This window comes from Sinocyclocheilus grahami, unplaced genomic scaffold (assembly GCF_001515645.1).
Source record: "Sinocyclocheilus grahami isolate Dianchi unplaced genomic scaffold, SAMN03320097.WGS_v1.1 scaffold1551.1, whole genome shotgun sequence".
NCBI lineage: Eukaryota > Metazoa > Chordata > Actinopteri > Cypriniformes > Cyprinidae > Sinocyclocheilus > Sinocyclocheilus grahami.
In genome coordinates this window covers 162,549-182,993 of record NW_015506730.1, presented here as the reverse complement: position 1 = coordinate 182,993, position 20,445 = coordinate 162,549, and the positions used below count along the sequence as shown (strand labels likewise).

At 38.3% G+C, this 20,445-nt stretch overlaps 2 protein-coding genes across 2 annotated transcripts in view; one reads left to right on the top strand and one right to left on the bottom strand.

Annotated features, from left to right (window-relative positions):
* Nucleotides 1–6,699, top strand: part of LOC107571125 (zinc finger protein OZF-like) — a 14,144-nt gene extending 7,445 nt beyond the window's left edge. Inside the window, exons 2-4 of the mRNA XM_016257405.1 lie at nt 2,302–2,469; nt 2,586–2,949; nt 5,350–6,699. Of these exons, the coding sequence (XP_016112891.1) occupies nt 2,302–2,469; nt 2,586–2,949; nt 5,350–6,473 (1,656 nt within the window). The 3' untranslated portion in view covers nt 6,474–6,699. The remainder of the gene's footprint in view (nt 1–2,301; nt 2,470–2,585; nt 2,950–5,349) is intronic.
* A 1,155-nt stretch (nt 6,700–7,854) lies between these two features.
* On the bottom strand, nt 7,855–18,296 carry LOC107571136 (basement membrane-specific heparan sulfate proteoglycan core protein-like). Its single transcript, XM_016257421.1, has 9 exons — nt 18,172–18,296; nt 16,368–16,514; nt 15,230–15,364; nt 13,652–13,824; nt 13,366–13,561; nt 12,025–12,135; nt 11,876–11,944; nt 10,893–11,159; nt 7,855–8,088 (listed from the first exon to the last, which is right to left on the bottom strand). Exons 1-9 carry the CDS (start codon nt 18,218–18,220, stop codon nt 8,084–8,086), a joined length of 1,152 nt encoding a protein of 383 aa, XP_016112907.1. The 5' UTR covers nt 18,221–18,296; the 3' UTR covers nt 7,855–8,083.
* Nucleotides 18,297–20,445: the final 2,149 nt, after the last annotated feature.

Genomic DNA, 20,445 nt, shown 5'->3' with positions numbered 1-20,445 from the left:
TTTTTTTTTTTTGCAACATTGAGACATATTTAAAGGAGGAAAAAATGATGCCTTGGCAAATAGCTTTTATTTATTTATTTATTTGTTTGTTTGTTTATTTATTTCAGTTAAATTTAATTTTATTTAATTTATTAATTTTTTTAGTAACATTGTGCATCCAGAGAGACGTATTTAAAGGAGGAAAAATGTGTCTTTGTCTTGTGATGCGCTGTTACAGCATTAACGAATGAGACGCAGATGGAATCGACTCTTTAAACAATTAAACAAATGCAACAAACATTCATCTGGAAGTGATTTCATTAATGTCAAGTATAACATCTGTAAAGAACAATTACTAACACAGTTTCTTTCAGAGCTTTCATCTAAAATCTATTAATCTATTAATCCGCGTGTTGTGATGGTTTGTTGTGTTTTTCTGTGTAGAATCAAAGAAGAATCGCTCAGCTGAAGTCAGGAAGTCAGTGTTTTGTTCAGTAGCTTACTGGTGTTTGTTAGCTTCCTGAGGTTTGATGGTTTGTCTCTTTTCGCTGAAAGATTTGCTTAACGAACTACAGTACAAACCTGTATTTCTAATTCAGTCTTAAACTTTTCTCAGAGAAGATCAGCATTCTTTCAAAAGTGTTTGGTTTCGAAAGGATCTGCTCAATACTGGTAACATGTGACAGCAAAACAATACATGAAATATGAAGAATATCATATTCATAGTGCTCTGATTCTGTATTTGTCATGGTTAGGATGCTGCTTTGCAGCTCAGCTGTTCTGAGTGTTTTTACTGTGTTATTATGAGGTTTCCAGAGCATTCTGGGAGGTTGTTACACTGTAAAAAAAATTCCGTAAAATTTACGGTAAAAAAAACGGCAGCTGTGGTTGCCGGAATTTTACCGTTAAAAAATACGGTAGCAACATTTTAGGTTTTACGGTTTTAACTTAAATGTGCGGTTAAATACCATCATTTCTGAATGAAATAAAAACTGAATTGTAGCTTTGTAATGCACTGATAACCACCAAAAGCAGGAGGTGATGAGAAAGTCACATGATGAACCAAAGCCCATCACAAGCAGCTTTTAAATAATAACATATATAGAAGATGCACAGCGTTATTCACACAAACACTAAACACCATCACGGTAACACACATGAAACTGAAATAATGCAATAAACATTCATTTAACAACATTAGGTGTAACACACAACTCTAATATACAAAACTGATAAGAAAAAACTAAGAAGAAACATAGTTATTTCAACAAAAAAACATCCAATTTGAAATGTAACGCAGGGAATTCTGGGAATGTCAATTTACGGTTATTCACTGTAAATTATACGGTATTTTTCACTTCCAAAAATGGTATATTACTGTAAAATTAATGTCCAATACATGTAATGTCCAATACAGTTTTTCACTGTATATAGTAGGGGAATTTACCGTTAACCATTTAACAGGTTTTTACTGTAGCATTTTTACAGTCTTTTACCGTTAAATTCACGGCCATTTTTTACAGTGTAGGCACTACAAGTAATTTTTGATTCTCTGATCGTAATGTTCTAGGAGGATTATATGGGATTGAAAGGTTTGCCAAATACAATGGGGCCTGGTTGTTTAAAGATTTGAACACGAACAATAACATTTTATATTTAATTCTAAAATGGACTGGGAGCCAATTTAAAGAAACTAACACAGGTGTAATTGATTCATATTTCTTTACCTCTTTACCTTTTTTAGTAATCTCGCCGCAGCATTTTGTACTGGTTTTAGTCATTTTGTACTGCGTTAGCCATGGCTGACTAACACGATCGTTGACTTTATTTAATCATATGAAATGTATATATTATATTCATCTCTTGGCAACGCCACTGAAATAGTGTTTTTGAAATAAAATAAATAAATAAGCAGCGGGAGCGTCTTCTCTTCTTCATCTATCGCTCGTCCTGTAGGAGGCGCTCTGACGATCTTTAGTTCTCCGGTGAAACCACCGAAGAAGAAGAAGGAGACTGAGCACTCAGACGGTTAGTGTTTAGTCTGTTTACATTATTCATGTGTTTTAGATGTTTATACGTGCATGTCGTTAATTTTCTATCGCTAGTGTAGAAATCTGACAATATCTGAGTTATATCCAGCTTTGTGCTGACTCAATATTGAAACACATCTGAAATAAACATTGTGATAATATTCTCATGTTTTCTTTAATAACAAGTCAGTTCTGTGTAGTTCAGCTCACATGTAAACAATCCTTTTGAGGTTAAATCAGTGTTTATTCATTATGAATGCGTCTTTAATAATCCTGCTGTGTGTGTGTTCAGATGCTGAGCATGAAAGCGCAGGTGGATGTGGTCTGCTGTAAATCAGTAGGAACTGATCTGTCCATGCTGGATATTGAGGATTTCATCACAGAAATCTGTCAGCTGAAGAAAGAGGTGGCTTCACTGGAGGCAAAGCTGAGAGAAAGAGGAGACCAACTGAACAGAGAGGTTTGAGCAGCTCTTCAGTTCATCTTCAGCTGCTAATATGGACTGATTGTTATGTGAATTAATGTCTTGTTTTTAATCATACTCTTACTAGATGTATTACTGATTGTGTTTGTCAGGATGTGGAGCAGGTTTCAGTGCGTGCGGCTGATGGGACAGAAGCTCAGGATTCAGTCTGGAGCGTCAGAGATCAGAGATCCAGAGACACACAGGACTCAGAGCTCAGCCTCACTTTACTCTGTTATACTGACGCTCAGGATCATGAATCCACTGATCAAACCTCTGACTGTAACGCTGGAGAACAGCAGATGCTGCAGACGCCGCTGAAGATGTGCTCCGTCAAACTGCTGGACTGCAGGAACCTGATGGAGAGCCGAGGAGAAGAAACCACCGCAGAGAAAGAACAACAACACAGTGATGAGGAAGAGGAGGAGGAGGATGAGAATAATGGGGATGATGATGAAGGTGACTTTGTTCCTTCAGGTATGTTTTTTTCTTTTTATGACCATGATATGCCAAGTTAACAGAATTATTAAGAAATTGTAAAATATTGTGTATGTACTACTGTGACTAAACCGGTATTTGCGTCCAAAAATATTAAAGGAACACTCCACTATTTTTGAAAATAGGCTCATTTTCCAGCTCCCCTAGAGTTAAACAGTTGAGTTTTACCGTTTTTTCGAATCCATTCAGCTGATCTCCGGGTCTGGCGGTAGCACTATTAGCTTAGCTTAGCATAGATCATTGAATCTGATTAGACCGTTAGCATCTCGCTCAAAAGTGACCAAAGAGTTTCTATATTTCTCCTATTTAAAACTTGTCTCTTCTGTACTTACATCGTGTACTAAGACCGACGGAAAATGAAAAGTTGAGATTTTCTTGGCCGATATGGCTAGGAACTATAATCTCATTCCGGCGTAATAATCAAGGAGCTTTGCTGCCGTACCATGTGTGCAGCAGGTGCAATGATATTACGCAGTGCCTGAAAATAGGCTAACTTCCGCCAACATAACCAACGTGACCACCTGCTTGCACAGGGAGCGTGCTGGGGACTATTTTCAGGCGCTGGAAGAAAGACATGACAACATTTATAGGATCCCAAACTACACTCAATGGCCAACTGATGCTGACATTGTGGTCTATGACATTGGCACAGATTCTGTGTAATAAACAATTCTTTGACCGTGTATAGTTCTCAAGTTGGAAAAGGTGTTTAGTTCACACTTTAAGTGAACCTTAGTTCCCAGGACGATTACAAAAAAGCTGATCAAGACACAAAAAGATGAGACATAAACACACAACGACAGTATGACTGAAATGTTAGTGTCAAAAAAATACAAATAAAATACGTTTATTCTGTGGCACCTTCACAGAATAAACGTGCAGAATCTAACCGTACTGTTCTGCACCCACGGTTCGGCACGCACTTGCACCACAGTTCAACTTAAATCTGACAACGCATCTGTTTGTAATAATCTAATCTTATTGTAAACCGGTATTTATTAAATCATTTTATTTAGTGAAGCACAACCCTCATAGAATGAATGTGTGTATTATTTGGTAACTAATGTATTTGCAGTCCGTGTGTTTCACTTCGCAAATGGGGGTTGGGCACCCACCGGCAGAAACATAAATCGGGAATTATACAAATGAATATATGAATGAATTCATTATATGAATGTACCTCTGAAGGTTCATCTTCCCTCTATGTAATACCTAAAGAAGTGTTCTTAATTGCAATGCTGCTTTGTCTACGGAGTTCACGGGCAACGGCTCTAATTCAGCTTTTCCAGAAGCGCCACCTGCTGTCAGCGAGTGGATTTACAGAGACTTACATTCACGTTCAGTTTCTGTCTGGCCAAAAAACAGACCGAATTTGCATGCTCTGCTGTTTGATGAAAAACAAGCTTATGGATTCTACACATTTAAACAATTCAGATAAGTTATCTAGAATTCTTTATGGAGCAGATAAAATGCATACATTTATTGATTAATCAATTATCATTTTGACTTAACCCTTTTCATTATTTAAAGACTGAAACGTGAGGTTTACCATTTTATGAAACTTTTTCAAAGCTTTATTTGAACATTTGCGTTAGTTGAACGTGCTATTGGTAATGTTATTGTTTTAGTGATTATGCAAACAAAATTTTTATTTTTTTACATTTTATTTGTTGATTTTAAATATAAAAGTTGAAGTGATTTATGTGTCGGTACTTTTTGAACATCTCCAGCACATGTTAACAATACCGTGATAATACTGATAACCGTGATAATTTTGGTCACTATAATCGTGATAAGAAATTTTCATACCGTTACATCCCTAAGTGACTGATACAAACCGAACCATAAATAATTTGAACCACTGCACCTTTTTTTCTGGACTTGAATTGGCCTGGTTTTGCAGATGACGTTGTAAATGATGTGTGTTTTCGGAGGGAAGTATGGTAATTTATTTTACAGTTTTTTTGCAAATATTTGACGTATTTTAATAACTAATAATATGTTTTTTTTTGCTGTATTTGCCTTGTTTTGATATGTTTTGCTGTTGTATTGTTTACTCGGCAGGGTAATTGATTCATTTTTATAATTTTATTTTGTTATCATCATTTAGTTTTAAGGTGGCAAATGGTCCTTGGTTGTCATGACAACATAACTTTATTACAGTATTTTGTCAGTCAATGTTTTGGTGAGCTTTTGGGCTGGAAATTGTCGACCCAATCTGGCGACACTGCCACACATCAGACTTTGTGTTCATTTAAATCACAGCCTTTGCAGTTTGATAACCGCACTAAGATCATTTCAGGTTTATTTTGACGGATCGTCCAGCTCTAGAATTTAAAGAGAAAGTTAAATATTTTATGACCATTTTGTTACTTTCAGACAATGCTGGAGAAACTGCATCTACATCCAAAGAGCGATGGACAGTGACGGACTGTGGAAAGAAATTCAGCAAACAGGGTCATTTAATGAGACATGAGAAAAAACACAGAGAACAGGAAGACTTCATTAGCAAGAGTTTTCCTACCTTAGCAGATAAAACACTTCATTCAAAAGAGCACCGCGTGAAGAAGGAGTTTCGCTGTGAACAGTGCGGGAAGGATCTTTTCACCACTCTTCATTGTATGAGAGCTCATATAAAGACACACGAGGAAAAGTCTTTCCAGTGCAACGAATGTAGCAAGTTTTTCCGCAACAATAGTAAACTTTCTATTCACAAGAGGATCCACACGGGTGAAAAGCCATACAAGTGCCCTCACTGCGAGAAGAGCTTCACCCAGGGCTCTAATCTGAAGGACCATCTATTTACACACACCAACGAAAGGCCGCATCAGTGCAGTGAATGTGGCAAGTTGTTCAACATCAAACAAAATCTTTCACGTCATAAGAGGGTCCACACGGGTGAAAAGCCATACAAGTGTCCTCACTGCGAGAAGAGCTTCACCGAGGGATCTAGTCTGAAGAAACATGTGCGTTTGCACAGCAATGAGAGACCGTATCAGTGCAGTGAATGTGGGAAAACCTTTATAAGCTCAGGTTCTCTAAATTTTCACCAAAAAGTACACTCTGATGACAAACCGTATCAGTGTTCACACTGTGAGAAACGTTTCCATCATTTGAGTCACATGAAAACCCACGAGAGGACTCACACCGGAGAGAAACCGTACCTGTGCTCCGACTGCGGGAAGAGCTTTTCTAGTTCATTTTCTTTAAAAGTTCATCTGAGAATTCACTCGGGAGAAAGACCGTATCCCTGTAGTGATTGTGGGAAGAGGTTTTATAAGCTAAGTGATTTAAAAAAACACCAGAGGACTCATACAAGAGAAAAACCTTTTAAATGCTCACTTTGTGACAAGACTTTCGCTGTATCAACTTCCCTGAAGATCCATAAACGAATGCATACAGGAGAGAAACCTTACTGCTGCTCCATCTGCGGCGAGAGATTCGCTTTTAAATGGGGTTTTCAGACACACAAGAAGAAACACGCTGCCCCAGAATCATCATAGCTTCATCATTTTAGGTTGTGTAAAAATGTAGTGCTACGGGAACATTATTTTATGGTTGTAAAAAATAACCCCTTAAACTAAAATGTCTCTAGAACATTATTTACTGGGTAGAAATAAATCGTTTGGATGTAAATTCACTGTAATGTGCAGATCAGTGTCTGATATTGGATTTTTGAACTGAGCTGGACAGTGACATCACTGAATAAACAATGAACTGACTTTAGCTTCACAGCAGAATTGAATTTTGTTTGGGTTTTTTTGTGCTACACTGTAAAGCTGCTTTAACACAATAAGCCCTATTAAAGACTAGAGAAACAACCTCTTTCAGAAGACGGATTCAAACTGGTTCATCTTCACTAACAACCTTTTCTTACATGAGGAAATGAAAGCCGCTGCTTGCATTTAAGCTGAAGTCTCTCCAAAGTCAATGAGAGGTAACCTGCATATTTGATTAATTTCCTGGTGTGAACTATATGAGCTGATTCGTCTGAGTGAGTGTACGCCTCACACCTGGAACGGCCGTATTGAACAGACAGAAAGCGACAGAAGACCTGTGTATGGCAGGACTAAAGCTTTGTGTGACGTGTCCCAGCAGAATGCTTTCATGTGTCTTTAAAGGTCAAGCCTCTCGTCATCCAGGACATGACAGATGCTCTATATCTTTGACTCTCTTATAGTCTGTTCGCTCTCCGTAGAGGTTGCTGTTAAGGTCAAAAGGTGACTTTAGATGTTTACAAACTCTGCTTTACCATATTCAATGATAATGTCCTTGCCATGCAAATTTACCTGACTATTGCTGAACTATTTATCCTCTCATGAGCAGATCCAACTAATCAGATTGCAACACTCCTCCTTGACCAGGAGGTAGCAACAACATGTTATACATGTCAGTTAGACTACTTCATGTCTAATTGGACAGCTCTTGGCCAAAATACTGAGAAATATTAAAGGGGTCATGACATGAGAAACCAAATTTCCCTTTATCTTTTGACACAGAAGAGGTCTTTGTATGCTTAATACATCCTGCAAGTTTCATAACTTAAAGGGATGGTTCACCCAAAAAGGAAAATTCTGTCTTTAATTACCTACCCTCGTGTCGTTCCAAACCCGTAAGACCTTCGTTCATTTTTGGAACGCAAATTATGATATTTTGGATGCATTATGAAAGCTCTCTGACTCTCCCATAGACAGCAATGTAATTACCACGATCAACGTCCAGAAACGTAGCATTTAACCAAAATCTATCTAATTTTAGTCTAAAGTCAATGTGATTAGAATTTGATGAGTTTTTCTAAGTTATATATTATTCACTATCAGTCTTAGATTTTTTTTAAATTTTTTGTAATGGAATTTTGTGGAAATCCAATGGAAGATAATCACACAGTCTTTTTATTACGTGTTTATTTGACTTGAATGCCAACGTGAAAGCATCTTTCCATCGTGGCATTTCAGAAATATTCAAAATGGCAGAATATAAACAGACGAAACATGTTAACAACTTAGCAAAACTTCACGTTTGTTTCGTCTCCGAGCTTCATCGTCTTGAAGGTCTGAAGTCTCTAATGTCCTCATAATTAATGGGTAGATTTTTACAATCAGCAGGTCTGTGATTAAGCTGTTGGGAGGTAAAAGCAGAGAGAGAAGAACTGAGGATTTAATGACATAAACACTATTATTTTAACCACTTAATGGAGTGCTAGTGATTTCCAAAGTGTTTTACATTTGACAAACCTATTTGAAAAATCTTCCCCAAAGCCACTAGAAGGCCAGCCTGCAAGCTTAAGCCAAAAAAGCGTAACAGCGAATGCTAACGCTTCTGCTTAGGCCATTTTTTTTTTAATGGATATCAATGGAGTTATAGGCTTCAATGCTCTGAATAAACCCAAACGGCTTATCATTTAATCATCTAATCTTCAACATGTTTTACACTAAACAATACTTTTGGATTGAACTATTTTTAGAGTTTACCACAAAAAAAAATTCTGTTTTATAAGAGAAGTCACTGACTTTTTGTGACAGATGGGATTCAGTTTACGGCTCTTCCCATTCATTTCTATGGGATCCGTAAACTGTGATTGAGTGTCGCACAACTCTGATTGAAATTCAGTGACATCAAGGCTGTAATGTGATTGGTTAAGGCACACGTGTTAGCCGTTACGCTTTCTCCACACTCTAAAAAATGCTGGGTTGTTTCAACCCAACTTTGGGTCAAATATGGACTAACCCAACTTTTGGGTTAAACATTTAATGTAAAAATTTAACCCAAAAGTTGGGTTAGTCCATATTTGGCCCAAAGTTGGGTTGAAACAACCCAGCATTTTTTAGAGTGCAATAGTAATACAGACTCTCTCATCTCCTTATAGTAAGCAAAAGTCTCACGATTTATTTCAAAACATGATGCATGATGGGATACACTAAGCCTCGAATAGCGCTCCGGAGCGGTTTTCAAGTTAGTGTTGATTTAGTGTGCGTTAAGGTCACTGCACTTTGGCGTTTTAAAGGTGCACTAAGTGACTTTTTCCAAAACACTTTTGACCAGTGTCGGATCGAGTCCCAAAACACACTTGTAGCCAATCAGCAGTAAGGGGGCGTGTCTTGTAATGACAGAAGAGAGCGCTCAATTTGAGTGCACAGGACGGATATTAGCAGATTGATTATAGATAAAGAGAGATGACAGATTAAAAAAAAGAGGAAAATATCGGAGAAGCAAAACATGAAAAAGAAGGGTTACGATGATTGCGTAAATATCGGAGCAGCTTTCCAGCGCTGGAGAGAACGCAAGGAGCAGGAAGGGCTCGAATCGGACGCCGAGGTTGCGTTGTTTCTTCTTGATAGGTGAGTAACGTTGATTTTGCTTTGTTTCACACAACTTATTTGTGTTGGCTTCTGTTTGAATATGCTTGTGTGTCATCTTCACTTGTTTCCACGATCGTTGTTATGCCAGGGTTGTGTACGTACGTGTGGGGCAGAGATTTCAAAATAAGGTTGAGGTCCTGTTGGGGTATGCGTTTGTTTTGGTGCTTTCAAATATCAACATCATTTGGCAAAAATCGCTTAGTGCACCTTTAAGACCTGGGACAGTCTTCCACTGCATGGTTCGATTCACTTTTGGGGGGTTTTCCACTGGGTACAGTACCTGGTACTTTTTTTCAAATATGGACTAACCCAACTTTTGGGTTAAACATTTAATGTAAAAATTTAACCCAAAAGTTGGGTTAGTCCATATTTGGCCCAAAGTTGGGTTGAAACAACCCAGCATTTTTTAGAGTGCAATAGTAATACAGACTCTCTCATCTCCTTATAGTAAGCAAAAGTCTCACGATTTATTTCAAAACATGATGCATGATGGGATACACTAAGCCTCGAATAGCGCTCCGGAGCGGTTTTCAAGTTAGTGTTGATTTAGTGTGCGTTAAGGTCACTGCACTTTGGCGTTTTAAAGGTGCACTAAGTGACTTTTTCCAAAACACTTTTGACCAGTGTCGGATCGAGTCCCAAAACACACTTGTAGCCAATCAGCAGTAAGGGGGCGTGTCTTGTAATGACAGAAGAGCGCGCTCAATTTGAGTGCACAGGACGGATATTAGCAGATTGATTATAGATAAAGAGAGATGACAGATTAAAAAAAAGAGGAAAATATCGGAGAAGCAAAACATGAAAAAGAAGGGTTACGATGATTGCGTAAATATCGGAACAGCTTTCCAGCGCTGGAGAGAACGCAAGGAGCAGGAAGGGCTCGAATCGGACGCCGAGGTTGCATTGTTTCTTCTTGATAGGTGAGTAACGTTGATTTTGCTTTGTTTCACACAACTTATTTGTGTTGGCTTCTGTTTGAATATGCTTGTGTGTCATCTTCACTTGTTTCCGCGATCGTTGTTATGCCAGGGTTGTGTATGTGCGTGTGGGGCGGAGATTTCAAAATAAGGTTGAGGTCCTGTTGGGGGTATGTGTTTGTTTTGGTGCTTTCAAATATCAACATCATTTGGCAAAAATCGCTTAGTGCACCTTTAAGACCTGGGACAGTCTTCCACTGCATGGTTCGATTCACTTTTGGGGGGTTTTCCACTGGGTACAGTACCTGGTACTTTTTTTAGTATCACCTCGGTTGAGGTTCCAAGTGAACCGTACCGTTACCAAAACATGACGTGTAAACTCTGTTGATCACGGATTGGCCGGAGAGAATCGTCACTACCTGCGTCACTGAACTTGCGACACAAACACAAAAGAACCGCTAGATTTAAATCAGCACAGCCAGCGAAGGATCGAACGCAACCGTTTTGAAGCCGTGCCGAGCCAAGTCGTACCACGCAGTGGAAAAGCGCCATTTGTGTCGCGCACGCACGTGCTCAAGCGGTCAAGGGGGGTATTTGTGGGTATTTGGACAAGTCACATCCTGAGTCTTCCCTGAGTTTGACGCACCTCTCACAGTGACTTTGGTCAGCGCTTCACTGGAGCCCACGTGATTGGTCGCCACACACTTATACGTGCCGCTGTCCAAAACTTTCAGCTGCGCGATCTTCAGCAGGCCGTCTTTGGTGGTCTCTGCCCCCGGCGGCATGGAGGCTCCGCCCACACGCGTCCAGCGGAAGCGGATTGGATGAGAGCCGTGAGCGAGACACTGCAGACGCAAGGCGTCACCGGGACGAGCCACTGTCTCCTCCGTCAGTGTGGTGGCGTACGGAGGCGCTGAGGACGAGAGCACACAGTTCATATGAGGGATGGGTTCAATGGGTTAATCTCATGATAACTGTCACGAACATGTCCATCTCTATCTCACCGCAAAATCCAGTAAACGGGAAATTAGGATCATTAGGAATTATTTTGGGCAACAAAAAAAAAAATCTAATTTTCATTGCTGTAAAAAAAGATATGAATTTTTTATTTTATATACAGTGTTCTTTACTGTATTGTAGTTTACTGTATTTATAAATGAAAACACAAAACAATCAAAATGTGTTCATAATGTATTTTTAATGTATAGGCTACATTATGTATCACATTGTGTGTGTGTGTGGTGTGCAATGTGACTGTGAACATGTATTCTCATGAAAACTGTTTGATTAATAAGTGATGTTTCCGCACACTCCATCATCATTTACACGCATGCTCTTTCGCTGCGCTCCCTGACTGTGTGTGATTGCATTCGTCTGAGTTTAATGCTGCTGTCAAACGCAGTTTCTCCCTTTATCTGAAACTAAACTCCACCTGATGACTTTTGCTGCTCTTTTTCAGCTTCCCGTGTATTTAGGTTCCCAGAATACGACCGAAGTCCAGTGACCGCAGTTGACTCTGAGCCTGACGAAGTCAACGTTTACACTGACCTGTGACCATCTGACTCAAATGTAAACGTCTGTCTGTGACGACAAGGTCAGCAGAGATAAGAGTGTGTTTCTGTCACTCACAGTCCACCTCCAGCTGCACGTAGGCCTCGCTGAAGCCCAGGGCGCTCGTGGCGTTACAGATGTACTGGCCTGACACACAGAGAGACCCAACTGAGTCCAGTATAAGGCAGCATCACACATGGTTTTTCATGTTTGCAGAGCAGCTGTACCTGAGTCCTGCCGACCCACGTTATTGAGGGTCAGAATCCCGCCGTTCACCTTGTGTTGCCACGGCAACGGCGCCCGCAGCTTCGACCAGGAGATGACTGGAGTGGGTGAACCTGGGAAAAAAGAGGGAAATAATAATGAGATAATGAATACGCCCAATTACATAGAATTGTAAACGGTAATGCAACAGACTGCTGTAAGCTCTGTAGCTAACCCCGCCCTCCAGAAACACGCCGTCCAATCAGATGTCGGCAAACCTGAACATGGTTCTGATTGGCTAAAACAGCGTGGTCCACTCACAGATGAATTTGTGATGTGACAGATGTGACTTTTTCTATAAAAAAAGCTTAGAGCATCTTTAAATTTGCCTCAAAATGAATATTCACAATATCAACATTATAACGCATGTTTATTTTGTAAACATCAATGCATCCATGTTTCATCTTTTAATTGCATTTTTTTTTGTGACGTTATAATTTTTTTTTAATCAAATGCAATTTTTTTCCTAAATTTGTCATGTTTTTAACCAAATGTAATTTTTAATGTGTTTTTGTTTGTTTGTTTTGACCCGGGGTTATTATAGTTAACTAAACCTAAAACTAGAAAAATACTTAAGTTAATTGTAAATAAATAAATCAATGTTAACTGAAACAAAAATATAAAAACCACACTTATTTTATTTCAGTTAGCTGCCAAGGCATTTGTAATTTTCCTGAGAGTTAAGTTGAAATACTAAAATTACTAAAACTAAAACTGAAAAAATATTAATAAAACACTATATAGACATTGTCATAAAACAACACAAGCTAGTATAAAAAAATTACAGAAACACAACAAAATTAATGAAACTAGCTAAAATTTAAATTAAAATGGAAAGTAAAAAACAAAAACTAATTCAAAATACTAATGAAAGCTACAATAGTACATTATGATACTAAAATAACACTTTTTGACCCTTGTCATTTTTAAATAAGTGTCATATTTTTAATATTTAATCAAATGTAACTTTTTCTAATTTTGACCATGTAATTTTTAATCATAATGTCATCATATTTTTAGGGTGACAATTTTACCATCAGTCCAGGGACTGCAGATGCAAAATAGCCTTCTGTCTATAAGGGTCAATTTTTATACATCATCTGAAAGCTGAATAAATAATCTTTCCATTGATGTATGGTTTGTTAGGATCGGACAATATTTGAAAATCTGGAATCTGAGGGTGCAAAAAAATCTAAATATTGAGAAAATCATCTTTAAAGTTGTTCAAATGAAGTTATTAGCAATGCATCTTACTAATCAAACATTAAGTGTGTGTGTGTGTGTGTGTATGCGTGTGTGTTTACCGGTGGCATGGCAGTGCATGCTGATGCTCTGACCCTCCTCGGCTTTCAGATCTGTTTCTGTAACCGAGGCCTGGGGAAACGCCCCACCAGAGGCTCCGCCCTCCATCCTGAGCTCCACCCGCCCCTCAGCAAGCCCCTCCCTGCTCTGAGCGCGGCACACAAATATCCCAGCATCCTCTGCTGACAGCACTGTCACCTTTGGTGGGCGAGTGGGAGAAACAGACCATGTTGAGGCGTGCAGATCGGGCAGAAACCCGTAACGCTGAATCAGTGAATCCTAAAACACCTGTAGTGATGCTGTGGTGTCTGTTGTCGTGGAAACAAGCTCCGCCTCACCGCCCTGTTTGGTCCAGCTGATGGAGGGGCGGGGCTTCCCGGTGACACGGCACTCCAGAGTCACACTCTCACCCGCACGAACCGACAGCGGCCCAGACGGCGTCACACGCACCTTCGGAGGCTCTGCATCAACAAACACACTCTGAAACCACATCAGGGCTGCCAGGTCTGCGTAACAAAACTAGCACAACGGCCTCTTAGAAATAGCCCAAGCGTAGCCCAGTGACCATACCCCAGATATCAAAACTCCAAATACACAATTCCCATACCTAAAGTACACATTTTACAGTCACTGTTGAAAACCAGTATATCGTAGTGATGATAAACACAGCTCTAGGGCTCCTTACCAGTATGCCTCCTTCACAAAACTTCACATCTACAGTTTTATCATTTTTTTTCCTGCGGGAAAACCGAGGACTTGGCAACCATCCATTTAGCTTTGAAGAATCCACAGTTTTAAATTGTTGTTTTGCAGTTTAGATTTTGTTCAGGTTAGTTTTATCTAGTTCTAATTTGCTCATATACAGTATCTACTATTTATTTTTTTTATATCTTTTGGACATTATTTAGTTACATTTTTATTTAATTTGAGTATTACTTTTGAGTTCATCCCCTACATCTCGGCACCAAAAAATGTGATTTGCATGTTTACATATAAAAAAAGATAATTTTCTCATCTAATTGGATAGTTATTTTAACAGAAAATAACAAAAAAACGTAAAATATATATTTTTTAATACTGTATGTTTAATAGTTTTTGCTGCTTTTCTCAGGTTTCCACATTCACGCTACATAATTTAGTTGTGTAGATCACAAATAATATTCTTGATTACATCGGTTTAGTTAATGACACTCTTTTTTTGTCTTTGGAATGGTTTTTGTCATTGCTAATGGCTTTGGCTGGTGCTGCTGGAACAGTGATAGGTGAACACTGGCTATTCACACAGAGAGACACACGCTGGACTCACGTCTGATGGTCAGGGAAGCTGTGGCCGTCCCTTTTCCCTGAGCATTGGTGGCGATGCAGCGATACCCGCCCTGGTTACTGAGACGGACGCTAGTGATGGTCAGAACAGCACCGTCAGGTCCAAGCTTCACGTTATCTGTGACCAAATAAAGCAGGACACATAAACCCATTAAAGCAGGAATCTGCTGTTTCACCTGTCCTGTCACTAACTCACCTTTCCTTGCTCAGATGTTGCTCTTTCCTTTCTCAGGAGACTAAATGGGGTTTCTCATTATTTATTCACGAGTTACGCTTCATTTAACTATCAGATATTTCTCTTACAATAGCATCACTTATTTGTGACCCTGGACCACAAACCCATAAGTGTCAATTTTTTAAAATTTAGATTTATGCATCATCTGAAAGCTGAATATACAAATAAGCTTTCCATTGATGTTTGGTTTGTTAGGATCGGACAATATTTGGCTGAGATGCAACTATTTGAAAATCTGGAATCTGAGGGTGCAAACAGTGATAGGTGAACACTGGCTATTCACACAGAGAGACACACGCTGGACTCACGTCTGATGGTCAGGGAAGCTGTGGCCGTCCCTTTTCCCTGAGCATTGGTGGCGATGCAGCGATACCCGCCCTGGTTACTGAGACGGACGCTAGTGATGGTCAGAACAGCACCGTCAGGTCCAAGCTTCACGTTATCTGTGACCAAATAAAGCAGGACACATAAACCCATTAAAGCAGGAATCTGCTGTTTCACCTGTCCTGTCACTAACTCACCTTTCCTTGCTCAGATGTTGCTCTTTCCTTTCTCAGGAGACTAAATGGGGTTTCTCATTATTTATTCACGAGTTACGCTTCATTTAACTATCAGATATTTCTCTTACAATAGCATCACTTATTTGTGACCCTGGACCACAAACCCATAAGTGTCAATTTTTTTTAATTTAGATTTATGCATCATCTGAAAGCTGAATATACAAATAAGCTCTCCATTGATGTTTGGTTTGTTAGGATCGGACGATATTTGGCTGAGATGCAACTATTTGAAAATCTGGAATCTGAGGGTGCAAAAAAATCTAAATATTGAGAAAATCATCTTTAAAGTTGTTCAAATGAAGTCCTTAGCAATGCATATTACTAATCAAACATTAAGTTCTGATATATTTACGGTAGGAGATTTACAAAATATCTTCATGGAACGTGATCTTTACTTAATATCCTAATGATTTTTGGCATAAAAGAGAAATGTATAATTGTGACCCATACAATGTATTGTTGGCTATTGCTACAAATATCCCCCAGCGCCTTAACACTGCTTTTGTGCTGCAGGCGCACATTTGTTCTTGGAAGAGTTTGATGAAAAGTGTTTGAGTTTATTTTAAGATCTCTGACTTTTGATTGCAATCTTAGGCTGATGATACACGGGGCAATGTTGCCGTCAGTGGACATCCAGGTGAGACACAGGGCCCACGACTGATCTAAAGTACCCAGACAGAAATTTGTTACCCATTCTCAATGGGAACGCCCAAGCAACATTGCTCAAAAAGTGTATCTTCAGCCTTCAGTATCTTAACAACTCTGAGCACTGACGTTTCTTCTGAAATCATTTGATCTGTCTTTTATTTCTGCTGTATTAATGAGTGTTTGTTGTGTCTGAAGGTGCTTCTGTGTTTTTCTCAGACGGTTGGTGATGTGAAGGCACCTCCCAGCGGCTGGTTGTTGGTCCTCTTCCACTCCAGCTGGAGGGACTGTGATCCGCTGGTCACGCGGCAGGTGAAGCTGACCGTCTCGCCGAGTTTAACAGCAGCTGTACGCGGCCGGATGGACGCGACGGGACTCTGACCCCATACTGCCATGAGCAAACAACACCGACGCTTGAGTCAATCACACACTACTTCACACCTCAGCCTACCACTGCACGCTTGACTGTAAGTTACATGACATGTTTGAGAAGATCTAAGGAAACAAAAATGCTGAATTCTTGTGAAAGTCTGTGTCAGATGAACCCTGTGCTCCCGTCGCTGTCGCTGACCTTCAGTCCTGCTCTGCTAAACAAACACAACCAAAAATCAAACTCCTCACAGCATGCTTTTAGGATGACAAACACTTCGAAAGGTTACTTTGGAAACCTAATAGGTTACAGATTACGAGTTACCCTATTTAAGGAGTGCAACTATTTCAATTACTTTATTAAAGTAATGTAACTTATTACATTTGATTACTTTTCTAAATTCCTAATGAATATGTTTAACTGTTAATCATTATGAAGCGTTTAAAGCAGGCAGGGTTAAGCTTACAGTAGTACTCAACACTGATTACTGTCAGACTTTCACAATCCTTCATCACTGGAATTAAGATTATAATAATTTAATTTTAAAGCACAGCCACCACAAAATCAGACGTTAGCACCTCTGAGGCTAAATACAGATTTAAAATCATAACAAGAAATAGTTTAGCTATGATACTGTTTTTAAAAAAATCGAATCTAATACTGGCGTCTAACAATGCTTTGGAAAAAAACAGTTAATCTTAAAGAAATACAACATACCTGCCTTTGAATGGCAGAAGGTATCGTGCACAACAAAAACAGGCAAATTCAACATATCCTACCTTTTTACAGAAAATATTCACATGCAATCTTTAAAATTTCATAAGCTACCGTAATTCAATTGCACATTTTTTTTCTCAGCAACTGTAACAGATGTTACATTTATTTTGTAATTAGATTACATAACAGCGTTACATGTAACTAGTTACTTCCCAACACAGTTCATGAGCAAACTAAACCAGTGAATGTGATTTGATCACATTTAATAAATTGTTTTAAAACTGACTTTAAAGAGTGTATCAGATCATCAGAAAGCAAAGATATTACCACGTTAAAAACCAGATATACTCATCCACTGATCTTACAATAATTGACATGTGTGAATAAACCTCAGTGCAACAACACAGATGAAGGAATACAACTGAGAACACTAGAATATCATCCTTGATGGAAACCACTACAAATAAGGAAACTATCACTGGAAAATTAGTTTTCATTGACAGAAATAAATACAGGATTTAATGGAAATGTGAAGGTAAATGCAAAGACAAGCACAGTCAGTGTGTGATTTAATCAGTGATTTAATCTTCAGCCTGACTTTAGACTGTATTCTGTCAGGAACTAAAGCAGCCGTTTTACATGCAACACAACCAATCACTGAGCATGTTTTCTGATAAAGTGCTATTAAAATGTGTGACTCTGAGTTACAAGCGATACTTTAACTAAACTAAACTACTACTGAAACCAATAAAATCCATTTTTAAAAGATGCAAACACATTATCTATGAGTAATTAAGACTACCCTGAGCTGAACTGAAAATATGGCACACAATAAAATAACGTTTTGAAAACTAAAATTTGGGCATCTGAATAATTATTAGTAAAAATATATAACATTATACTATTAAGACCTGAATAATTAATATTAGAAATTGAAGGCAGAGAGAGATAGTTTCACCTGTGTGCAGGACAGCAGAGAGAACCAGCGCTGCGGTTTGGACGTTCATGATGGACTGGAGATCTTTCTCTGTCTGGATCACTGTTTAACACTCCTCCTCTCTCTCTTTATCACACACACACACACACACACACACACACACTCACACACACATGCACGCACACACACACACACACAGCTTATCTGTTGTACTGAACTCAGTGTGGCATCAATAACTCAGTCTTGTGTTTCTGTGGGTCACGTGTGGCTTTGTGGGAACCAATTATATGCACAACATAAAAATCCTACATACATGGAATACCTCCTACTGCAAAAACATCTAATTTCTCATCTAAACATGTCAAACATGTACAGTTAATTATCGCCATTTAACAACCACAGAAGTTTATTCTGAAATGCTAAATGTCTTCTGGTAGGCGTAACGTTTAGGTTTGTCCTCCGTAATTATAATTCTCTTTATATAAAAACAGTGCAAGTCTATGGAATGTCTTCATTTAGATAAAATCTTCATTGTCTAAATAAACGTGATGGATTTATGTACGGTAGCTTAATGCATCTTCTAAAGGAGTGACTGTAAATGTGTCGTAATCGCTCTCTGATGTGATTTATCTCTCAATGTTTTGTTCCTCTTTTGGAATATTGTGAAAATGCAATAGTGGATTTTTTTACTTGCTGTTGCAGAAAACAGATACATAAAATATTGTTAAGAACTTAACCCTGCTTTACCAGATGACTCTACATTACCCTTTTCATATTTGGGATTTAAATGTTGCTTTCAGTAGCATTCAATAATGTAATATTTGATTGCTAACTAAGGCCTATGTCTTCACCTAAACATATTCTGAATAGCTTGTGTTTTGCTCTAAAATACGTTGCTTATCAGGGTTCAAAATAAATGAGGACAATATAAATGAAAGATGCATTCTTCTTTTTCAAAACACGTTTGCATCTTCTAAAGGAGAGACTGTAAATGTGCCGTAATCGCTCTCTGATGTGATTTATCTCTCAATGTTTTGTTCCTCTTTTGGAATATTGTGAAAATGCAATAGTGGATTTTTTTACTTGCTGTTGCAGAAAACAGATACATAAAATATTGTTAAGAACTTAACCCTGCTTTACCAGATGACTCTACATTACCCTTTACATATTTGGGATTTAAATGTTGCTTTCAGTAGCATTCAATAATGTAATATTTGATTGCTAACTAAGGCCTATGTCTTCACCTAAACATATTCTGTGTTTTGCTCTAAAATACGTTGCTTATCAGGGTTCAAAATAAATGAGGAAAATATAAATGAAAGATGCATTCTTCTTTTTCAAAACACGTTTCATTGGACTCTGTTCTGCTTTTTTCCAGGTGCTTCATGAAGAAGCAGGTAGAACAGGTTGAGCGGCTAAAACTGAAAGCAAAACACACTGCAGTTTAACATCGGCAAAGAAAGAGCACGAACAATCAGCAGTAACCAGCGGGATATTTTTCATGGTACGTACATGTTTAAAGCTAAATTACATGATACCACTTATGCAGTTTAAAAGCACTATAAATGTTTCTGAAGGCATTTGTGTAGAATTCACCCGATTAATTCAACAGTGCGACCTGTTCTGATATCATACACAAGCTAATGCTCTTTTGTTAGGCTACTTTGATTTTGGTTCATGGTATGTGCATTTTATGAAGTCTAGCAGGTTGATTTAACAATTTAACTATAAATAGGTTTTGATCTGAAGTTATTATATTTAAATAGAATTCAGTTAACCTTCTGTATGTAAGAGTTTAGGCCAAATGTACATTTAACGATAGAAAATTTAACACCAAAATAAGCTTACAACCTAGAGAAAAATGAACCATATTATACTGAATACATTTTAAATGGGCGTGTAAAACATGTTAGGTTGAATTTAGGTTTTTGTTGGTTTGTGGAGGGCTTGTTGATTGGTGTGGCATTTGTGTATTCCTGTTTGAACATTTCATGTTGCCAGTTAAACCAGTTTTTCCAGTTATGTTTTTTTTTTTAGATAAACTCACATTATCTGACCTGAAGAGTTTAAAGACGTTTACATTCAGATTATTATTATTTTAAAGCTTGTAACTGGTTTTAAAGTTCAAATATATTTACATCTACTCTAGTAGAACAGCTGTTTGTGTGCTGTAATGTATGATATAGTGGCCTCTAGTGCTGTTGTATGTGTGAAGTGAATGTGCCTCCTTTACAAAGTATTTGTGTATTGGCAGGCTTAATAGATTTCTAAACCGAAAGAAGAGAGACAGTACTT